Source organism: Vanessa atalanta, chromosome 2 (genome assembly GCF_905147765.1).
Source record: "Vanessa atalanta chromosome 2, ilVanAtal1.2, whole genome shotgun sequence".
Classification (NCBI taxonomy): Eukaryota; Metazoa; Arthropoda; class Insecta; order Lepidoptera; family Nymphalidae; genus Vanessa; species Vanessa atalanta.
Genome location: NC_061872.1, coordinates 5,367,972 through 5,391,683, shown reverse-complemented (window position 1 = coordinate 5,391,683; position 23,712 = coordinate 5,367,972). Strand labels below are relative to the sequence as shown.

Below are 23,712 nucleotides of genomic sequence, written 5' to 3'. Positions count from 1 at the left end.
ACTGAATTAGTAAAATATACAATAGTAATCGTTTAGATGGCTATCCATGTGAATCTCCGATATATATATATGAAGTGGTTTAAAATATACTTTTTCTTTTAACGTTCCCCAGTAAGAAGTCTGGCCACGAAATTGGACCAGATCGTTCTATTCATCTACTCCGGTATTCTACATCGAGAAACTCTCTGACTGAGCGAGTATGATGTGCTGGGTAGTCGTCTTGTTGAAACTGAATGACCCATAATTTTTCCATTTAAAATTCCGGTCCATGTATTTATTTTAAAGCGATACTGAGATTGATCTTCTCGCATTAAATGTGGATTTCCCAATGCCTCTCGTACAAGTCGTGTACTCACTATTAAACGGTCGAAATAATTTACTCCAGAAGAAATCTAGGTTCGTTAGAAACGTTGATACAATAAATCCAGATCACAACACAAACGAAGAAAACAGTAAACGAAGAAGTATAACGTAAACGTACTAAAGTATAACACAAAATGGTAGAGAGTAGTAACGGTAAATGGCATCATGGCGGCGTCACTATCTGTCTCGATCACACACGGCACAATAGTGTCTCTATATTATAGCATTCATAGTCAAACGCGGTCCATAGCAATTTAAGTGATAAAAATAATTAACTTTCAATTGGTTTACATTTTTTTTCAATTCAATTAGACTAGTATTTTAGGTGTAGTCTACTAAGTGTAATACCATTTTAGAATTTAGATTAAATGCGCCATCTTTTAAAGCCACTTGCCAAAAAAGCGTAGTACATTTGTTTTACAAGACAGTCACATAAAGATCGATGATGTAATCTTTTTTGCGCAATGGTTGCGCAATAAAATGATGTTTTTCTAAAACTGAGGCATAATTATATCGGTTTTAGATTACAATTTATAAAACGGTTATTCAGGGACCTGTTACAAAAAAAATATCAAAACATGGTCAAGATTTGTGGTCACAAAACTTTTAAGACTGTCGCAGGATGTCAATTAATGGATTTTATTTATAATAAGCCAATATTTTTTTTAAATTATTTATAAATATTTTTTTTTATTTTTTGATAATCCAAATGAATTGGCCTATCGCTCATTGCCGGCTTGTCGTCGATTTCTAGGACACCCTGTATATATATTTTTTATAAACTTCTTTTTACTAAATGTTTTGTGCCTTTCATCACAAACAAATAAATTGAAGCCCTTGAGTAGAATTATATAGTCCGTTTACAGTTCTTTTACCTCTGGCTATTAAGTCGGCTAACTTTTGCAATGTGTTGCTATAGCTAGTTTCTAAAAAAACCTTTGTATAAAATTAGGAAATCGTGATAGATGAGAGAATATTTGTTGGTAGTGGCAGAAAGATATGAAGCTGTCCTTCATATAAAATACCTATTTAATTCTACCAGAGCCAAATGGTGAATTTTATTTTTAGCCCGTATACAGTGGTGGTCATATACCTACATAATTCGGTGCAACCGGTGGTAGTAGCTATAGGAGACAGGCTCGTAGATGGATATGGATCTATCTATGTATCACGCGTAGGCGTGGCGTGACGTGTGATACATATAATTATGTCTGTACCAATGCTCCTATATATGAGCCGAGATGGGCCAGTGGTTAGAACACGTGCATCTTAACCGATGATTTCGGGTTCAAACCCAGGCAGGCACCACTGAATTTTCATGTGCTTAATTTGTATTTATAATTCATCTCGTGCTCGGCGGTGAAGGAAACATCGTGAGGAAACCTACATGTGTCTAATTTCAACGACATTCTGCCACATGTGTATTCCGCCAACCCGCATTGGAGCAGCGTGGTGGAATATGCTCCAAACTTTCTCCTCAAAGGGAGAGGAGGCCTTTAGCCCAGCAGTGGGAAAATTTACAGGCTGCTAATGCTAAAAAAAAAAATGTAACTATATCATTATTTTTTGGTAATAAATAAAAACAAGTACGGATTAGTCAAACCTTTTATTTAGAATTAGAATTATCTAATCATTAGAAGAGGCCGAATAATCATAAGTGCTAAGACTCAGTATCCGAGCCATCGTATACTTGTGTAATTTTTTTTTTCAATTTCATCGTCTAGGTTGTAAGTCAATATCGATCTTTAACTCTGCTAAAAGTTTTGTTAAAGTTAGAACCTCTTTCCTGACTGCGTACACTATGGAAGGTGAATAATACATGATCCATTTTGGTTCAAATCTATTCATTTGTAAAAATTGTAATTTTATGTAATAATCGTTAATCTTAAATTATAACAATTCACTAAAGTAGAGAATTATTTTTCAACTTACGGGAAGTGCAGGTAACATTATTTTACTTACCTGTCATGGCAACTACTAGGAATTACAGGACCTTTACTTGCTACCTTTTTTGGCATGATTAAATGTAATTAATCACTATAATATAACACGAGGAGTTCTGAAAAATTAGACATTCAGTAATGCCAACCTAACGCGCAGCCTCTTTGGTAGATGTCAGAAGTAAAATAACTGTGAACGGACTGTAGTTGGATAACTCGTTTACCGGCTTCACCGCTAGCGTCATTTTATTCATTCGCATGTTTGCGTTCCATGTGTCAAGTGTACCGTGCAAAAATGTATTGGCTTGTGATTATTAACTTAAGTCTATTTTCCTTAGTCCTGTGTGATGACCCTCCATCTCGTTTGGTGTATTTGAGTCAAGGCCCCGTCCGTGGATATAAGGATTTAGATTTAGACCTTTTTGTATTTTATGGCATACCTTACGCTAAAGCACCAACTGGTTATGAAAAATTTAAGGTAACCTAAAAACATATAACTTTTTTACAAATATATATGACAATATCGTTTAAGATATTAAATAATGAACGTTAAGTGTACTATATTATGATATTTAGTATAGGTTCTATAAATAATCTGTTTTTGTTGATATTTTCCTGATAAACCAGTGCCGACTGCCGAGTGTCAGCAAATATTTAAATGAAAATGAATCAATAAAACTAGGTACCTATATCTGACTAATACAAAAACTGATTATTTGAGGTTAACTAATAATCGATTTAAATCACTGAAGAGATTTAGTGATTAATTTTATCTATAACTAGCGACATGCCCCGGCTTCGCACGGATGCAAATTATTAATTATTAAATTTTGTAATATCATAGCTTTCTACCAGTGAAAAATATTTAGAATTGAATTTGATATACATAATGGTTTTACCAATATTCATGAATTTCCATTTATATCATAAATCAAGTTAAAACGGCAAAACAAATATTGCTAATATTTCATACAAGGGGTCTTAGGATTTGTTATAACACACAGGTTTTGTCGTTGTTGTTGTTGTATATCGTCAGGTCCTTCCCTTGATGCTGTCCAATATATTTGTTGGTTTGCCACAACAGCGTACCTTGTCGATCCATTTGACTCCTGGAAGTATCATATATAAATAGATCACAAAGTTTCGACTCGCTTTCTGTGACCGGCTGCTTGCACCATTTGTAATATCTTATCTTCTAATGTGAGCTGAGTCTCGCACTCTGGTCACATTAGAAGATTTATTTTTTTCTATGTTTTTATTTGGTAGTAGGGCTCGCCTGGGTTGGTACCACGCACTCATCAGATATTCTACCGTCAAACAACAGTACTCAGTCTTGTTGTGTTCCGGTTTAAAGGGTGATTGAGCCCGTGTAACTATAGATACAAGGGACATAACATCTTAGTTCCCAAGGTTGGTGTCGCATTGGCGACGGAATGGTTAATATTTCATACAGCGCTATTGTGTATAGCCCATAATATGCTCGTCCGCCCACCTATGCCATAAAATAATTGAGTCGTATTTTAGTCAGTTTCGAGGATATCATCTGTCGCATTGTAGGTAATCATATATTGCATCTTGGGAAAAACGCTTAAGAAACACGATTAAATTTTCGTTTACTCTTAGTCATATTGATGACACCATTTTTAATTGTATTATTAAATATTAAATGACTGTCTTTTGCTATATCTTTGTGATTCGATGTAAGAAGTAATTAATTAGTTAATATTATATTAGAATAGTATAATATATTATATTTTTTATGTTTTTCGCGAATTAGTTTTATTCATTTTTATCCTTATAAATAATTAATTCAACGCGTGGAATGAATATTGTGTTTCTATTTTTACAATGTGTGCGTCGCAGCGCGGCAAGTGTTTATGTAGGGTTGCCAGGGAATTGGAAAAAGTTACACACTTATCATATGAAATGCTATTTTTGTTTAATATTGCAATTGAATAATATTCTAAAATTATCGAATCTTATCAACATAAACATATATATGAATATAAAAGCTGATTATAAAAAACTAAAATAAGTGCACGTATTTATGTACTCGCGTTAGAAGTTGTATTTATTCGGTGTAATTAAAAATAAATAATTATAATTTTCTTTTACCATTACTATAACACTCACTAATTTCAACATTCACAAGTCAATTTTTGTAACAAAATAAAAATTAGAAAACAACATAACGTGTGAAGTTGTCTAGACAGTAAAAGAAAAAAAGATGTTTGTCTGGAAATAAAACATTGAATGTTTATTATTAGTTGTCGATTTCCAGATTTAACTAAAAATCAAGACCTTGAATTACCTCGTAATGTAACTATTTCAATTGCTTACCGGGTGCATTTTAAATAGTTGCGGTAACATTTAAAATAAGTATTTTTAGTATTTCTTTTAGAATTTTACACATAATAGCTCAAAACACTTGAATGTTTATAATTGTATTGCATGTGGAATTAGCAGGGAATGACAAAAAATAGTTTAAAATAGCAATCCAAAATTTTCACTGCATAAATGTGTCTTTATAATGAGCGAGATGCACTTGTCCGATTAATAAAATATTGATATATATATATAGAATAGATGAAATATGTAACGGAGGCGTTACATATTTCATCTATTAAATCATAGGTTATAACTATTTTCAAATCACAGAATCAAAGTATTACTTTTTTATAAAATATTGGAGAAAATACGTAATAAGTATTAGGGTAACTCAATAATTAACGAAATAGTGAAAGAATATAAATTACTCAAAAATCTAATGCAATACTCAACCTTGCTTGAGCAATAATGAGAAAAACGAGAATTGGGGCCAATAGTCCCATAAAATCGTGAAAACTTTATTGGTCACTCAGTAATCTGTATTATACTACACTCGTTATGCTACGTTATTAAATTCACAATAATATTTAGGTACATGTATAATAATAATTGTGATTTTGTTCTTATCGAGCCATACAAAACCAGGTACAGAGGCCTATTCGTGTTTTTTTTTCCTATTATTTTTGTACAGATTAATATACCACTCCCAAGGAAAAATATTTGAACGTAATCTGACAACACCAAACGATATTCATTATCACTAGTAATATATAAAAATTTGAAATCCATTTCAAATAAGTCGAAAAGTTACATTTACTTATGAAACGATATGAAGTCATCTTTTTTTAATTTTCGAGAACAGTTTTTACAGAATTAGTTTTTTAGAGAAGACGGTAAAATTAATAATTAAAGTGACAACACTTTTAAACGTTTTAAAAAATAATGGGTCGTTTTGTATTAACAGGAATATGTATTCGCTCTATCTGCCTTTTGTTATAATCTGAGAGAATATATAACTTACATTCACAACATATATCTATTAAATTATGATATCTATCTTCGCATGTTGTTGTCGCAGTCACAGAAAAAGCTATTAAATTATTGTTTTTTTTTTTAATATATATTTTGATGGATCACACCTTACACAATAGGCTAGTTGACAAAATTTGGAAATTAGTTTAAAACTATAGCTTAGCATCTATTTCACCCCAAAAATATACTATTTTAAGATAAATAGGTTTTTTATGTTAGTATTTTGAGTTTTTAGAAATGAACTTGAAATTGACCGCGAAAAAGGCCAAGATTGTCATGGCGTCTTAAATGACGTCACACCTCGCGAAACAGCCGTGTTTGTGTATGACAGTCAATTGTGTTTTTAATAAATAATGAATTCCTCGTATTATAAATACTGTATGGTGCCCTAATGTGAAAGTACAACGATAAAAACGCCAGACAAATTATTCATATACGTACCAAACAATAAATAAATACGAATAAAGTGGTTAAATGGCATGGAGGCAAGATGCTCTTACTTTGTCAACTAATTCCACAATTTATTTCTGTGGAGACCATTTCGATGTAAGTATTAAATACAACTTGATATATCTATTTATAAATGTATAGTAAAAGAAATGAATTTAGCAAATATAATATATCACACATAACCTATAAAATGTTAGGACTGGAATAGGATTTTATGATTTGTTTGAGTTAAAATATTATTTTCGTTTTATAAAATGTAATAATTCAAACTCTTCTTATTTTTTTAGTTGCCAAATGATATGACTAATTATACAGAGTATCATATTATGGGTAAAGACACAAGTGCGCATGAAACCAGGTTGTATGCCAACGAAGTTCGAATGCCAAGAAGATATATGTTGAAAAAACAAAGTTTGTTAATAATCGCAGTGTTTGAAAGATCCAGAATCAAGTAGTACCCCCAGTTTATCTGCCATAATGATAGAAACAACGTAGCGTTCCGCGCTTGTTTCGCGAGGTGTGACGTCACGCAACTCTGATTGGTGTTTAATGTCACGTGATTAAATGCCTCATTTTGTCGATTTAATTTTCCAAAAATATTATTAATCTTTTATTATTTTTGTAGAATAGTTGTTTTTTTATTTACTAATTATCATGGTTAATCATTAGAAACTCAAAGCCATCCGATTTATTATTAGTGGAAACAAGCCTATTATTTTGTAATTTTATTTGTCTCTGTCGGTAATATATAGATATATTTTTTTAAATTGTGCCATGAACTTTAGAATTACATTCTTATAATAGTATAAATGCTATAATCAAAAAAGTATGAAATTTATTTAATCTATATAAATGTATCACAAATTTTATTACGTAATCTTTTTAATGATTTAATCTTTCTGTGGTTTCCCCTAATTAGCTAATCATTATACTACGATATTAACGAAGAGTAAAGATATGTTTATGTTTATTTTGTTTTAATTTGTCTTGATGAACAAACATAATTGAAAGACAAAACTAAAAGACGGAGGATGGCTTTTACCAATAGATGACGCACATTGCAGACGGATGCTTCGCTAGACTGCTAATAACAAAACCCTGTTTTTATAGATATTATAATTAACGTAATAAAAATGTTTTCTGGCCATAAATTTCAACCTCTTAGCTCGTTTCTTATTTAATGTATTTATTGAAATTTTAAAATTTGAATTTGACCATTTTGTGCATAAATGTTGCATTCCACAAAAACACAAAAAAGTAAAATGTTATAAAAAAAAATATGTATTGTATTGTCTTTAAAATAATGTACATAACATTATATAATGAGAATATTGTAAAAATTAGATATATTGTTATTTCTTTTTGATAAGAATACGTCATTGACCTTGCTCGATTTGGCGTTACATACCTATATACATCGTTTAGGAAAAATAATAATAATCGTAAAACCAGAGAGGAGGAGGAAATTCTATATATTAAGATATTCTGACTAGGCCGCTTGCTTGGAGGCTTTAAATACATATTATGTCCCAGTAATAATTATTATAAAAAAATGTTTTGTTGATAAATATACAATAGCTAGGCGCTTCGTAAATATATATTGAATTGCTTAATATTTAGAATATAGAAAATATATATTGATACCGTCTATCGTTAGACACAGGAGGATTTTTAAATAAAAATGTGTATATAATTATCTTTTCTAGTCCTTTGCATGGACGTAACCAAATATAATACATAGACTGTCAAAGCTGAGAATGCTTCGCAAATAATACACGTACACTATTAGCTCGTTTGTTTAAGTTATTTTATATAACGATACTCTATCTAGATATATTAATAATTTAAACACATAATTAACCTTTTACTATAAATAGAAGTCTCTCAAATCCATCATCGATAGGAAAAAATAATTTAACATTAACATAGTCCTAAGATCGCCGCGCGACATTGCCATACCACCTCAGACGAAGCTCTTAGAGCTTATCCGCTACGTCACGGACCCCAAAACTACCTTGAATGTACGAGTTGCGTATGCGGTCAGCCCGCATTACGCCGCACACTAACCTGAGTATTTGCATCTTCGTAACGTGTAGCTCCTGAGTGTGCCGAGATAGTGCTGGCTAGCACTCGCTCCCGTATAGAAGGACCGATCGGATGATGCTCATGTATATTTGCCCTTTGAGCTTGGGCAGTATTCTACGGTCACATACCACACTTGTGACTTTCCGCCATTTGGCCCAAGCAGCGCTTATACGGGTTTGAAAGTCGTGATCGATACACTTCCGGACTCGTACAAGACGGATGCAAGGTACCTAAACTTCTCCGATTTAGCGGCTGGTTGAAGCCCTATTTGGATGGTGCTAGAGTCCGGTCTCCTGCAAGCCATGTACACGGTCCTCACCACATTTAGTTGGAGACCGCCGTTCTCAAGTGTACCTTTCCATAAGTTCACCCTAAGTTCCAGCTCCAGCCGGCTCTCACCAACAAGCGCTATGTCATCAGCATACATCATCAGCCATGAAGGCTGGTCCTGGATGCATTCTGAGACAACATCTAAAACTAAGTTGAATAAGAACGGGGTAAGAGCCGAGCCCTGGTGGACCCCTACAGTGATTGGGAAAGGCTTAGTATCGCCAACAACGGTTCTAACCACGGAATTGCGGTACATGTCCCTGATAATGTCAATATAGGCCTTGGACACACCTTTGAATCGCAACGTCCAACAGATACATTGACGAGACACACAGTCAAAAGCCTTCTGCAGGTCTAAGAATACCATATGTCGAGCTCTCCTTTTGTCCCTTTAAGCCTAGACCAAAGTTCTAAGGGCAAAAATGGTGTCCATGGTTCCCGATCCCGGCTGAAATCCATACTGACACCTGTAATGTCTCTGACATTACACCCTCGGCGGAGCCTGAGGTCGATCACGCGCTTGAAGAGCTTCATGGTGTGACACATGATCTGGATCCCTCTATAGCTACCACAATGCTGAACAGCTGCCCCTGCCTTTGTATACAGGTCTGATGTAACTAAAAGGTAGGTAAAAATACCATAGATGACGTTCCGATATGAGCGGATCCGGTATTTTTTATTGATCGCAGGCGTCCATGGCTTTGGTTTGGCTCGGTTCGGTTTGATATATGGCGCGGCGTTACATTTCTTTGAAGTTACTTGAAATAGCTTCAAATAGAGCACTTCACACCTTATATTACTTTACAATGTTTATTTTAATACAAAAATTAAATTGTGAATGCTTAAATTAGTAAGTGAGCGTTATATTAGTGGTGAAAAAAGAAGAAATTAGATTTATCATAATAATAATAAATATTTTATTATAATAAATTATTTGCATGCAATAACATTTGTTTTTTAATTACGCCGAATAAGTAGAACTTCTCACGCGAGTACATAAGTTACATGCACCTTCTTTTATTTTTTATTATCATTAACATTATTTATAAATAACGATAAATAATAAAAAAAAACTAAAAACATTTTTTTATAAGATTCGATAATTTAAGAAATTCACTAGACTTTAATATTAAAAAACATAAGATTTCTTAAAACAAGTGTGAAACATGTTTTATTAACCTGGCAGCCACACGCACACACACACGTATTTCTACAACGATGTCACGCACACATGGTAAATTATAAACACAATATTCGTTGCGAACGCTCCATCTGCTATTAATGGTAATAAGAGTAAAAATTAATACGATCAATAGTCGAAAAGCACAAAAAAAATCATATATTCTATTTATTCTATCTTATCACTTCTAACATCGAATCACTAAGATATAGGCAAAGACAGTAACTTATATTTACTTGTAATATTAAAAATATTGTCATCAATATGAGTGAGAGTAATTAAGGAAAAGTTGATCGTGTTTCTTATAGGTTTTTCCCAAGGTGCACTAAATGATTACCTACAATGCGACAGGTGACATCCTCGAAACCGGCGAAAGTAAGAAAACGTAGACAAAATATATCTTCTTATGTGACCTGCGTGCGAGATTCAGGTCACATTAGAAGATAAGATCTTACAAATGGCGCATTACTGAATATGTCAGTGTGACACAAGAGCACGTTATGCAATTGAATATTTGTTGTGGTTTTAGGCACCTCTGCCCCCACCAGTTTGGACAGAACCGTTCGAAGCTGTCAATAAAAATATTGTATGTCCGCAAAATGATGTATTGACAATGATTTCACAAAATAAAATAATTCAAGAAGATTGCCTCATCGCGAATGTGTATATGCCAGAAACAAAAAGAAAAAAGCTTCCGGTTCTAGTGCATTTTCACGGTGGAGCTTTCACTACAGGATGGGGTGATATTAGAAATTTTATAAACAGTAAAGAAATAATTCAAGTATCATTTAATCATAGATTAGGAGCTCATGGTTTCCTTTGTCTGGGTACAAAAGACGTACCTGGAAATGCTGGTATGAAGGACCAAGTTGCATTACTACGCTGGATAAAGAATAATATTGAAAACTTCGGTGGAAGTCCTGATGATGTCACATTATCAGGCTATAATTCGGGTTCATCTTCTGTTGATCTTATGACGATATCAAAAATGGCACAAGGTTTATTTAAAACAGTAATCGTAGAGAGCGGTGTTAGTACTGCACCATTTAGCGTTCAGATTGATCCAATTAAAAACGCTAAGCGTTATGCCGACTTATTAAAATTTGAAAATGTAGATAACTTTTATGAGTTAGAATTTTTTTATAAAAATCTATCATATACAGAATTACAGTCGAAAAATAGTTTGAGCAGACCAGACTCTACCTTTTTAATGACTCCTTGTGTGGAACGCGATGTAGGGGAAGAAAGATTTCTAGATGATAATCCGGTCAATATAATAAAATCTGGTAACTATAAAAAGCTACCAATGTTGTATGGGTACGGCGAAATTGACGGACAGTTCCGAATCCCATTATTAGAACATTGGGAGTATTGGATAAACATACGCTTTTTAGAATTTTTGCCGGCTGATTTGCAATTTGAAAATGAAATTGAAAAGTTTCGAGTTGCAGAGGAAATTAAAACCTTATATTTTGGTGATAAAGTAATTGGAAAAAATACGATGTCAGAATTTGTAGAATATTTTACAGATGTCATGTTTGCATATCCAACATTGCGATCAGCAAAGTTGCACGTAGAATCTGGACATAATCAAATATATCTGTACGTGACTTCGAAGGCTGTTTACGATAACCCAGCTGTACTACCGATTAATGCAAGTATTTCTGACCAATGTTCTAAGTCAATCAAAGTTATGAATGATTATCGGGAAGAATCACGTCAGTATAAATATGACGTTGAAGATCTTAAGACAGTAAAAGATGCATTCCTGGAAACTTTAATCAATTTTATAACCGAAGGGTAAGTATATTTTAATCTTATTGGTTGTGATGAATATGTATTCATAACTTTTGAACGATATAAATATTTTTTTTCAGTGAACCAATAATACCTGGGTTAAGAAAGTGGAAACCAGTGGACCGTAATTGGTCACCACAATTGTACATAGGTAAAACTTTTAAATTAAAAAAATCTTTGAAGAAGAAAAAGGCCTTATTTTGGGATAAAATTTACCACAAGCATTACGTATACCCATCAGCGCCTCCAGCTCCTCCACCAGAAAACAACGATGTTTAAGAAAATAGAGGAGAATGGTCAAATATGTCTATTTCTTAACAATTTTTTTATTAAAATAAAAAGTATTCTTGATTAACGCAAAAGCTGCGAATCCTTTTTTTATGGAGTATTCATATTATTATAGTGTATAATACTACGTAAGAGTGTGTTATATTTTTATTTATTAAAAAAAATCCACGGGCTCACAGTTGACCGTGCTTTTCTTTAACTTTGTGTTTTTATTTATTTCTGGCGATTTACAATTTTACATATTGACTAAACATCAGCAGATCTATGCTGGAAGAGAAGTTCGCCGTCCTTCTTAAACGACGTGGTCAAGTTTGAATTTTTTTTTAAATTATATATATATTTATTCTAGATCATGAAATCAAGTTTATATGTATATACCGTTTTTTTATTGGTTTGTTGTATCTCTTTTACCGAAACCACTGAGTAGAATTTGATGAAAGGACATGAGCAAGGAGCCATATTTTTTATACCTAATACCTGACGAGCAACACAAAAACGAGAAGCAGCAGGCGACAAATAGTTATATCGTGAATGTCAATTGAAGTGTGCCTTATGATAACCTTAGCAACAAAATAATAGAACCCTCATATATGTTGAGTTATGTTTATTAGTTCTCATTAAGAACTTATATTTTACAAAAAACAATAATTGTAAGAGTTTTATTATGAAATATACATATGTTTGTTATTATTTATTTTTTGTTTATAATATAAGTCGTTACGCAAGTCATTGTTATTAAGCGTTAATGTAGACGTCCAAAAATAACATAGATAGCACTTTGATAGCATACAGACACATATAGGTGTATAGATATCATTATATCAATGTCAGGCAATTGAGAAGGCCTCCGTTTATTACGTTACGGCTAATCGTGTCGACATGTGGTCTCTAGCAGTTGTTGGTTATTTATTTCTGATCGGCAATGTTCTGTCTGAGGAAACCGAGTCACGTGTGATAGTCACAGCCCAAGGTCCCGTGCGGGGCTACAAGGATCCTATTGACGATGTATTTGCATATTATGGCATTCCATACGCCACGGCGCCTACTGGTTCACAAAAATTTAAGGTAAATTAGACATACTTATTACGATGATATAATATTAGTATAGTAAGTATATGATATGATAATAACTCAAATATATGTATTACTAGTTTCCGTCCGCGGTTTCGCTCTATCCAACTAACAATTATATCTATATATATGATTATGTACTCTGAATACATGCTTAATATTATTAGGGCATCCGGCATAGATCTTACTCACAAAAAATCCTCTGCTGTTTTTTAAAATATATAGGATACTATTTTATTTATTTATTGGAAAAGTTACACCATCAACTTATCACTAAGCACTTAAAATTAATATCTGACTTAGGTAACATACAAAGTGATACGTCTTTAAAGGTGTAAACAACATTATTATATTAATATTTTATTATAAACGCTATTTTAATTGTTTATTTCGGCATATTCCTCTGCGGTGCAGGATTAACATCGTAAGTGCTCTTGGGACAGATATAGAAAATCAGTTTTGAGATACACGGGTTGTTAATTTACCCTTTTAGATTAGAATACATTTCATATTCTAGCCATAGTTCATATCTGAACCATGCCAAAGTTCATGTCCGGAAGAAACACTGCACAGTTTGTGTTCGTTATGTACTTAATTTGTGTTTATAATTCATGTCGCATTCGGCGGCCGATGAATAAATGTTAAGGAAATTGCATGTGTCGGGAGATATTTCTAATACTATATATTTTCATATATTATACAACACGTTAACTACGTATTGTATATATGAAAATGAATATCGCGTTGGACACATTAAATAATAAAATTTAAATAAACACATAAATTATTATTAGCGAAGTTCTCATGATTTAAAATATATTAACAAAGTCGCTACAAATACTTAAAATAAGTTGTTTAAGATAAATTAATACCAAGCTCACATTTTAGGCACCTCTACCGCCTCCAAGCTGGCTAGAGCCATTTGATGCCATTGACTCTGGAGTAATATGCCCGCAAATCGATACCTTTTTCGTGCAAAATAAAACACATAAGGAAGATTGTCTTATCGCCAACGTCTTTGTACCCGATACTGGTGAAAAAAGTCTACCAGTTGTGGTATACGTTCACGGTGGTGCTTATGTAATTGGATATGGAAATATGGGCACTCCTAAAAAGCTTGTTAGCAGTAAAAAAATAATCGTAGTAACTTTCAATTATAGACTCGGCGTTCATGGTTTTCTCTGCTTGGGTACCGAAGACGTACCTGGTAACGCAGGTATGAAGGACCAAGTGGCGTTGCTGCGCTGGGTTAGAGCTAATATTGAGAGCTTTGGTGGTAATCCTCATGATGTGACGATCGCTGGATATAGCGCTGGAGCTTCTGCGGTGGGACTCCTAATGGTTTCAAAGATGGCCAAAGGTTTATTTAATAAAGTAATACCAGAAAGCGGTGACTTAATTGCTCCGTTCAGTGTCCAAGTCAATCCTATTCATAACGCAAGGGAGTACGCAAAATTGTTACACATTGATAAAATACTCTTAGATGATATATCTAAGCTAGAGAGCTTTTACAAAAAATGTCCTTATGAACTGTTACAATCTGGAAACGTCATACATAGATCCGAATCCAATTTTCTTATGGCGCCTTGCGTAGAACGTGACGTCGGAGAAGAAAGATTCTTAGAAGAAAATCCTATGAGCTTATTGAAAAAAGGCGATTTTGAAAATTTACCTATATTATACGGTTTTGCTGATATGGAAGGGCTGATGCGTATTGATATTTTCGATCAGTGGAAGGACCGAATGAATGCTAATTTTGAGGAATTTCTTCCAGCTGATTTGGAGTTTACAAATAAAGAGGAAAAATATACAGTTGCGCAAAGCATTAAAAAGTTCTATTTCAAAGAGAAGGCCGTAAGCAAAGATACAATTTTAGATTATGTAAATTACTTTACAGACGTAATATTCGCATGTCCAACATTAAGAACTATAAAATATTTGTTAGAAGCTGGTAACAATCAGATATACTTGTACGAGTACTCCTACGTCGATGACAGTACGCCGGTAGTTCCTTACACTGAAGTGAAGGGCGCTAATCATTGTGCGCAGTCAGTAGTAGTTTCAGACGGACTTAACTTTACTCATAGCGATGAAAGTGATATTTCAAATGAGTTGAAACAATGGAAAATGACAATGAGAGAAATTTGGCTCAATTTTATCATAAAAGGGTAAATATATTGTTATTGCTTTTTTTTAGAATAAACCTACTTCATTCTTAGATTATCACTACATAGTATAAAACAAAGCCGCTTCGAGCTTTTATCCCTTTGTATGCTTAAATTTTTAAAAACACGCATCAGATTTTGATACGGTATTTTTTAATAGACAATGATTCAAGAAGAAGGTTTATATGTATAATACTTGCAAAATATAGTAGAAAAATACTGATAATTTTAGAGGTTTCTGATGTTATTATCGCTTCGTAAATAAACATTTTTTTTTTGTGCTTACATTACAAACGCTGGCTAAACACTACGAGATAGATCAAAATAACGTAGTACAGTATTGTACAACTTAAAAAGGTCTAAATTATTTTATCCTTATTTTTTTACGAAAAATAATGGCTTATTTACGAAGCGGTTTTGAGCTATACACGATTAATCCATATTCAATTAAGTACCTTAAATACATTGTGCATTTAATACAGATAATATGGCCTTTATAGCTAATATGGCCCTTTACAGCGTGTATTTTAAATGGATATTTTGGAAGATATGACAAATTTAAAATGTAGGTACATAGCGGTTTGTTAGTCTAATGACAAAAATTAATATGACAGACTAACATAATTACTTGCTTGTCTTATACAAGAACATACTACTTCAAAAGAAATTTGAATGAAGAATTCTTTTTTTCAAGGGCTACGTAGTACGCATAATGGTCACAGACATTGGCTCCGTATGAAATTTTAATAATAACCAATACGCCACCAATCTTTGGGACTGCGATGTTATGTCCCTCGTGCGTGTAGTTTTATTAGTTCACTGACCCTTCAAAACGGAATACAACAATACTAAGTTAATGGTTATAGATAGAACATATCGCGAGTGGGTGGCATCAACTCAGACGGGCTTGCACAAAAATATATTTTTAAGTGAATTGAATTTTACAGAAAACCTGAAAGCTCCGATATTCCGGAATGGTTACCAGTGAGCGGAGACGGAACCCCCTACATGGTTCTTAATCAAGAATTCCAACTAAAAGAATCTCTGTTAAAAGATCGCTGCGCTTTCTGGGAGAAGATTTACAGCAAATATTATCAAAGCCCTGTTCCACCTGCGCCGCATCTATCGCCAATAAAAACTGAACTGTAGGAAAAAACACAATAAAATAGGCTTTACAATTAAATATCTAAAAATAAATGGTTATCTTTCATTATCAGCTTAATGTAATTTTATATTTATCACAATGTGATTTACAGATATTCACTTTCAAATCTTATCTTTATTAGAATTATCATTTACTATGTCCTAATTACAATTATAAGAGTATATATATTTAATTATATTATGCTGTCATAATTTTTTAGTTTAAAATGTCGTAAAATCATTGTATCGTTGTGATTGGGAGCTTTGTTAGCTTATTTGTTTGAATTTTCAATGACAAACCAGTAATAATTAGGATTTAGTAATAATTTAAAACCTTTCTTACTTGTAAATCCTACCACATACACTACTCATATTCTCTTCAAAATATAGGTACCAACGTTTTGGTTGTGTATGGGCGAATTTTTAAATTAAAGTGGTAGCAAGTTTTTTTTAACTCTGCTGTGAGTTATATACATCTATTCTTCTGTCAGAGGTGGCTGGTGTTCATGAAATCAGGTGGCCGAAGGTGTGGTCGATCTTGGACCTTTTGGTTAAGTTACATCCAATGTTTAGGATAAAGGTTAATGATACACTTACTTCAGATTTGGACAATTAAAATTTTAGTATGAATAATATCACGTAAAGAAAATTTACTGTATGAGGTCCAAGTTTGGTATAATTTACTTTTCAACCCAAGAACATTATGATTACATATATAAATTACAATTACTTAAGTACATATTTATTGATTACTTTTAAAAATCTTGTGTTAATCATAATATTGTTATTCTGTTTAAACTCAAACAAATATCTATACTAATATTATAAATGTGAAAGAAAGTCTGTCTGTTACCTCTTCAAGCCTAAACCGCTGATCCTATTTAGATGGTATGGAGACAGCTTTAGTCCCGCTATTTTTTTTTAATTCAAGCCTCGAGAGGATGAAATGGGGGCCGGTTTGTGTTCTATGGGTTTATACATTTTGCGCGGGTAAAGCCGCAGGTTTACCTAGTAGCATACATATATATATTGGTGTTCATTTAAAAACGTATGTCATTAAGATGACTAAGGTGTTGCAAAAAATATAAATAATATTTATCCGAAAATCAGAAATGATGTCAGACATCAACGTCCTTTTTCCTCATTAGATGAAAAGGATAGCAATAGTCCTCTCGCTTCATTTAATAACAGCTGAAGTTAATCTCATTATTATTATTGAAAAGCGAATACATTTACAAATAATTAACCATTTTGTATGTTTAATATGTATGCAAATGACGCTAATGGAGCCTTTTTAAGGAACATGGAAACCCGCATAGCTCTAAATACAAATCCAATATGCACAATGTTTTCAACAACCGGTATCGAATAAGCGACCGGTCTCGCGGTGGCGAGATGTATAACAAGAAAAGGAAACAGGAACTAGTTTTGTTATATCCTATGTAATCATATACGTACTACTAGTATTTTATGAGAATATTCACCAGGAGCATGAATTAAAAATTTCAAATATAATTTTTATTTAAAATTTTAGTAGCTTTAAATCTTACTAATATTATAAATGCAAAAGTATGAATGGATGGATGTTTGTTAGTTAATCACGCCAGAGCGACTCACAGAACTGAATGAAATTTGTCACAAAGGTAGATAAAATCTGGAAATACCACATAGGCTTTTTATAGAGGTAAAATATAACTAACACCTGATAACCACACCTCTAATTAATAACGGGTGAAGGTGTGAGCAAACACTAGTTAAAAATTATTTTGTGAGTTCTTAATCATTAAATTTTTTGCACAAGTCATTATTATTACACGACCTATGGGAAACGACTAAGAATCAGTCTCGCTTAGACATAGCAGACGATAGTCGTGTCGACATGTGGTTCAACGCAGTTTTTGGTTCTTTACTTCTGATCGGCAATGTTCTGTCTGAAGAAACCGAGTCACGTGTGATAGGCACAGCCCAAGGCCCCGTGCGGGGCTACAAGGATCCTATTGACGACGTATTTGCATATTATGGCATTCCTTACGCCACGGCGCCTACTGGTTCACAAAAATTCAAGGTAAATTTATAATACAATGTAAAAATCACAAGTACTTTAATACATATGCATACAATGTTTGAATTTCAATATATTACAAATTTTGTAAACATCGGTTGATGGAAAAGACTACTGAGTTTTTTGCCGGGTTTCTCGGTAGTATCTACTTTCCGAACCGGTGGTAGCTTTAAATCAACACAACGGCAACGACGACGATTCAAAAGTGCTTTTAAGAGTCTAGATGAATAAAGAGTATTTTGATTTTGATTTTTAACGCACTCAGATACAGAGTTCTATTTAGTAGACCCTAAAAATCAACTGTGTGAATAATAAAAACGTAAATACTATCAATTATCACTTTTTTTTTTATATTTCATGACTTCTATATGTAATTATGTATATTATATAAATATATTATTACATATTATTATGTAATTGAACTGTACCTAGAAACTGTTTCACGTAAACATCCACGATTCATAGTTATCTAATCTTATTATATGTTTATTTATCTATCCAAGGTTTTGAATAAAATGCATGCATATACATGTGTTCGTACATATGTGTTAAATAAGGATAATGTTCCAAATTTGATCCAAATCCAATTTGATCCAAATAAAATTTTATTTTTATAATATTCTTAGGATAAAACACCGCCCATGGACATTGGGCACTTTACGAAATATTAACCATTAATTACATCGCCGACGCGCTATATTTGGGAGCTAAGATACATTGACTCTGTGTCGATGTCTCTGTAGTTACATTGACTCCTTTACCTTCAAACCGAATTACAACAGTACTAAGCAATAGCTGTAGAATACCTGATGAGTGGGTGATGGTAAAAAGTATAATTCAATTAAAAACAAAATAATTTGTCGTTATAACTTAATCGATAACACTTTAAATTTTAGGCTCCGCTTCCACCACCACAATGGGTTGATCCATTAGACGCAGTAGATTTAAAAGTGGTATGCCCGCAACCAGATACCTACGGAATACTTCCAGAAAATAAAACAATGAAAGAAGATTGTCTTATCGCCAGTGTCTTTGTACCTGATACTGATGAAAAAAATCTACCAGTATTAGTAAACGTTCACGGCGGAGGGTTTATAATTGGTTATGGAAATCTCCTTACTCCCAAAAAGCTTGTGAATAGTAAAAGAGTTATTGTAGTAACCTTTAATTATAGACTCGGGCCGCATGGCTTTCTCTGTCTAGGCACTAAAGATGCACCCGGTAACGCAGGTATGAAAGACCAAGTGGCATTGCTGCGCTGGGTCAGAGCTAATATTGAGAGTTTCGGTGGTAATCCTCACGATGTCACGATTTCTGGACAAAGTGCTGGGGCTGCCTCCGTGGGACTCTTAATGATTTCAAAGATGGCCAGAGGTTTATTTAATAAAGTAATATCTGAAAGCGGTGAATTCATTGCCCCGTTCAGTGTCCAACTGAATCCCACTGATAATGCAAGAGAATACGCAAAATTATTAAATTTTGATAGAGTAGATGATATATCAACATTGGAAAGATTTTATAAAAATGCTTCTTATGAACTTTTACAATCTATAGACAATTTAATGAGATCTGATTTCACTTTGCTCGTTTCACCTTGTGTAGAACGTGATATCGGGCAAGAGAGATTTCTAGAAGATTATCCTCTTAGTATATTGAAAAAAGGTGATTTTGAAAACTTACCCATGTTACCCGGTTTTGCTGATATGGAGGCACTGGGGTATGTAGCAGTTTTCGATCAGTGGAAAGACAAAATGAATACAAACTTTGAAGAATTTCTTCCAGCCGATTTGCAATTTTCAAATGACGAGGAAAAATATAAAGTCGCACAAAATATTAAAAAGCTTTATTTCAACGAAAATCCTGTAGATGAAAATACAATTTTAAATTTTATTAATTACGGAACAGATATAGTATTCGCTTGTCCAACATTAAGGGCTATAAAACTGTTATTAGAAGCTGGTAATAATCAGGTATACCTGTATGAGTACTCCTACGTCGACGACACTACCCCTTTAGTACCCCACACTAAAGTGAAGGGCGCAAATCATTGTGCTCAGTCGTTTGCAGTTTCAGATGGTCTTAATTTAACTCATACCGACGAAAGTGTTATTTCAAATGAGTTGAAAAAATGGAAAATCACAATGAGAGAGATTTGGCTCAATTTTATCACAAAAGGGTAAGAGTATTATTTTTATTTATAGAAGGTTCGTTGACGTGTTTAGTATGTTTAATTTTCAGTGTTTAATCCAGTTAAAGTTAGTATATTTCATGATATTAGAAAAAAAAAACATACAAATATTAATACCGTTTTCAATAAAAATTGTACGCCTTTTATAAATTAATCCCTTAAGAATTTAAATGGTGGATGAAAATTATAAAATAATGTTGAACATATCTTGACTCATTCAGTTATTATAAGGAATTTAGAGCTTTTATATCAGATAAAATTGTATGATGTAACAAAATGATTGTTTGATTTACTTCTAAGTTTATGTTCTCTCTTTTAGAGCAATTGAAAAAAGCATGTTTTTGATTTTATAATATGCCGTACATTTATTTTAGTCATTATTAATTTACTTAGAACTAATTTACAGATATATATATATTTAATTTTATATTACCCTTGGTGGTAGGGCTCAGTTTTTGTATCATCAAACCATAATACTTACTTAGTATTGTTGTGTTCCGGTTTGAAGAGATATCAATTATAAAAAAAGAAAATATTTAAGGAATTTATTTTTATTTTATTTTACAGAAAACCCGAAAGCTTCGATATTCCGGAATGGTTACCAGTGGGAAGCGACGGAACCCCCTACATGGTTCTTAATCAAGAATCCGAATTAAAAGAATCTCCGTTAAATGACCGCTGTGCTTTCTGGGAGCAGATTTACAGTAAATACTATCGGAATCCTGTTCCACCTGTGCCGCCTCCATCGCCAATAAAAATTGAATTGTAAAATAGACATGATTATCCAGCATTAACAATATTTTATTCAAAAATTCCAAACGAATCTTCTATAAAAAATCTATAATTATTTTTATAATCCAGTAAAATAGTAGAGATGAACGAACTTTAGATAAACATAAATACGTATTTCATTACCTTTTTGCAATGTTATAATTAAACATCTTTATTTAAATCCCTATTAATGTTACTCCAAACTTCAGAATCCGACTTCGCTGACATTCATAGCGAATTTTTTTTTGAATAGATTATTTCAGATGTCGAACTATCATGTATGTTCTAGGTCCTTTGACCTATGCATCTATATTCCTGAAATAAAAATAGGCTAATATCTCGAATATAGTATGTATTACTCTATATATATTGTATTTTACATTATTAGGCCTCTCAAATATAGAACCTGCCTGTCAAATATAAAGATACCTTATCATATAAATACGAAGATAAATATATACATAATTATTTCTCCAAAAATCCTTTCTTAGTGAGTGTGTACGCCACGATAGGCCCTTCGCTAAATTTCAAGTCAATCCAACATATAGTTTCAAAATTCTCATGTTGAGTCAGTTAGTGGTATTTCACTTACATAGATAATTGGGCATATTTTAAAGTAGGTACGATTTTTTAAAAATCAAATACGTTTATTACAAGTGAGTTAAAGTAAAATAAGAATCGAGATGATCCATTAATAACACACTTGAATCGAAAACGATGATTGCGGGATAAAAGGCAAGTCTTACTGAATATTCACACGATTAATTTGTGTTTATAATTCATCAGTGATCAGAGGGGAAAGAAAACAGAATGTGTGTAATTACACTGAAATTTTGCCACATGTGTATCCACCGACCTACATTGGGTTAGCTCGCTGGAAAATACTCCAAATCTTGTTCTCAATTGGAGAGAAGGCCCTAACCAAAAATAATATTTTGAAGTTGAAAGTAAATAAGTACTTTTGTAAATATGTATTTTTCTTTAGCGATACCATCTGCTGTTGCCATACACTGCCTAGTTTATTTTTGAACAAGAGTAACTACTGTGTTTTTAGTCTGTGCACACTGAATAAATTAGTACATACATACTTAACAATGATTTCCAAACTGAGAAAAAAGTTTACATTGTAAATTTTAATAATGGAACATCAGTTCTTAACATAACCGTCGAAGTAACAATTTATGCACCTAAACAATATTAACCAAATCTTACCAATGACTGTAAGTAACACATTGCATGCTGTGGTCTCATATAAATGAAGGATCACACAACTTGTAACTCTTATTGTTTAATTTTAAGAATATATATTTAGTTTGTATCCTTTGTTGGAGACTCATAAATTTAATAAATAATACATGACAAGCAAAGAGAGTCGTCGATAAAAGCAATAATATTATATTAAAATATAAATAATAAAGGATAAATTAATCTGGCGCAAGTAGCAAACAAAAACTATGTAATTAAGTAAACGGAGCCATTTATTTTTTGTTTCTTTTTCCGGCCCGTCTACGCTATTTGATCGCAAAATATTCTGCCAATATATTGAATAAAAGAGACGACACACATGTCGTATAAGTATTTAATGTAGATGAGTAGTAACTGTTTACTACAACATTAGCTATCTAGAACAAAATGATTAATAGAATAGAAACTAATAATAATAATGGTAACACCGAGAAGCCCGTCAAATGCGTTTCGTTACAAGAAAAAAATATTAATAAAAAAAAACATATATTAAACCGTTTACATTTACATTAGCAGTCTGTAAATTTTCCACTGCTGGGCTAAGGCTCTCTCCTCTCCCTTTGAGAAGAAGGTTTGGAGCATATTCCGCCACGCTGCTCCAATGCGGGTTGGTGGAATACACGTGGCAGAATTTCGTTGCACACATGCAGGTTTCCTCACGATGTTTTCCTTCACCGCCGAGCACAAGATAAACACAAATTAAGCACATGAAAATTCAATGGTGCCTGTCTGGGCTTGAACCCGAAATCATCGGTTAAGATGCACGCGTTCTAACCACTAGGCCATCTCGGCTCATATTAACCGTGAATAATATTAAAAAAGTCGCTGTGTTTGGTGATTTGGAATAATGATACCTTTATTTTTCACGTTCATAAAAGCCATAACTGATGACAAGTCTTCTAAAAACTCCATCGATTTGAAAATAGCTAGCTAAGTAAATCTGCTTAAGGTGCGGCAATTTTTAAAGACGAATTTTCTCCGCAGCTACTTTTATAAATCAATTGTCTACATTAGATATCATGATGGAAATCAACAAATACGAATTCCACAATTATCTAGCACCTTTATATTTTTGCAATAAGTCTTACCAATTAATGTATTTTTATCATAACATTGAAAATTATCTATATCAGGATCTTTAGAAACGAACTAACGAAAGATATATTGACAATGCGGAGTCAGAAACTTAGAAATCAGAATGATGTACGAGCAGGCTTGCATGATTTTAGAGTCAGGTTTCTTACGATTATTTAGAAACAAGGGGCTTAGAAAAA

General features: G+C 32.8%; 1 protein-coding gene across 5 annotated transcripts; it reads left to right on the top strand.

Moving 5' to 3' along the window:
• Window positions 1-2,518: 2,518 nt before the first annotated feature.
• On the top strand, window positions 2,519-21,212 carry LOC125069589 (cholinesterase 1-like). Of its 5 annotated transcripts, XM_047679157.1 has the most exons (4): window positions 12,755-12,858; window positions 18,026-18,237; window positions 19,131-20,410; window positions 20,990-21,212. In XM_047679157.1, the coding sequence occupies exons 2-4, from the start codon at window positions 18,052-18,054 to the stop codon at window positions 21,189-21,191; spliced, it is 1,668 nt and encodes a 555-aa protein (XP_047535113.1). In that variant the 5' UTR covers window positions 12,755-12,858; window positions 18,026-18,051; the 3' UTR covers window positions 21,192-21,212. The 5 variants fall into 5 exon arrangements, with proteins under 5 accessions (XP_047535086.1, XP_047535095.1, XP_047535121.1 ...); XM_047679130.1 differs by lacking the exons at window positions 12,755-12,858; window positions 18,026-18,237; window positions 19,131-20,410; window positions 20,990-21,212 and adding exons at window positions 2,519-2,781; window positions 13,753-15,032; window positions 15,977-16,201; XM_047679139.1 differs by lacking the exons at window positions 12,755-12,858; window positions 18,026-18,237; window positions 19,131-20,410; window positions 20,990-21,212 and adding exons at window positions 2,532-2,781; window positions 10,238-11,508; window positions 11,586-12,084.
• Window positions 21,213-23,712: the final 2,500 nt, after the last annotated feature.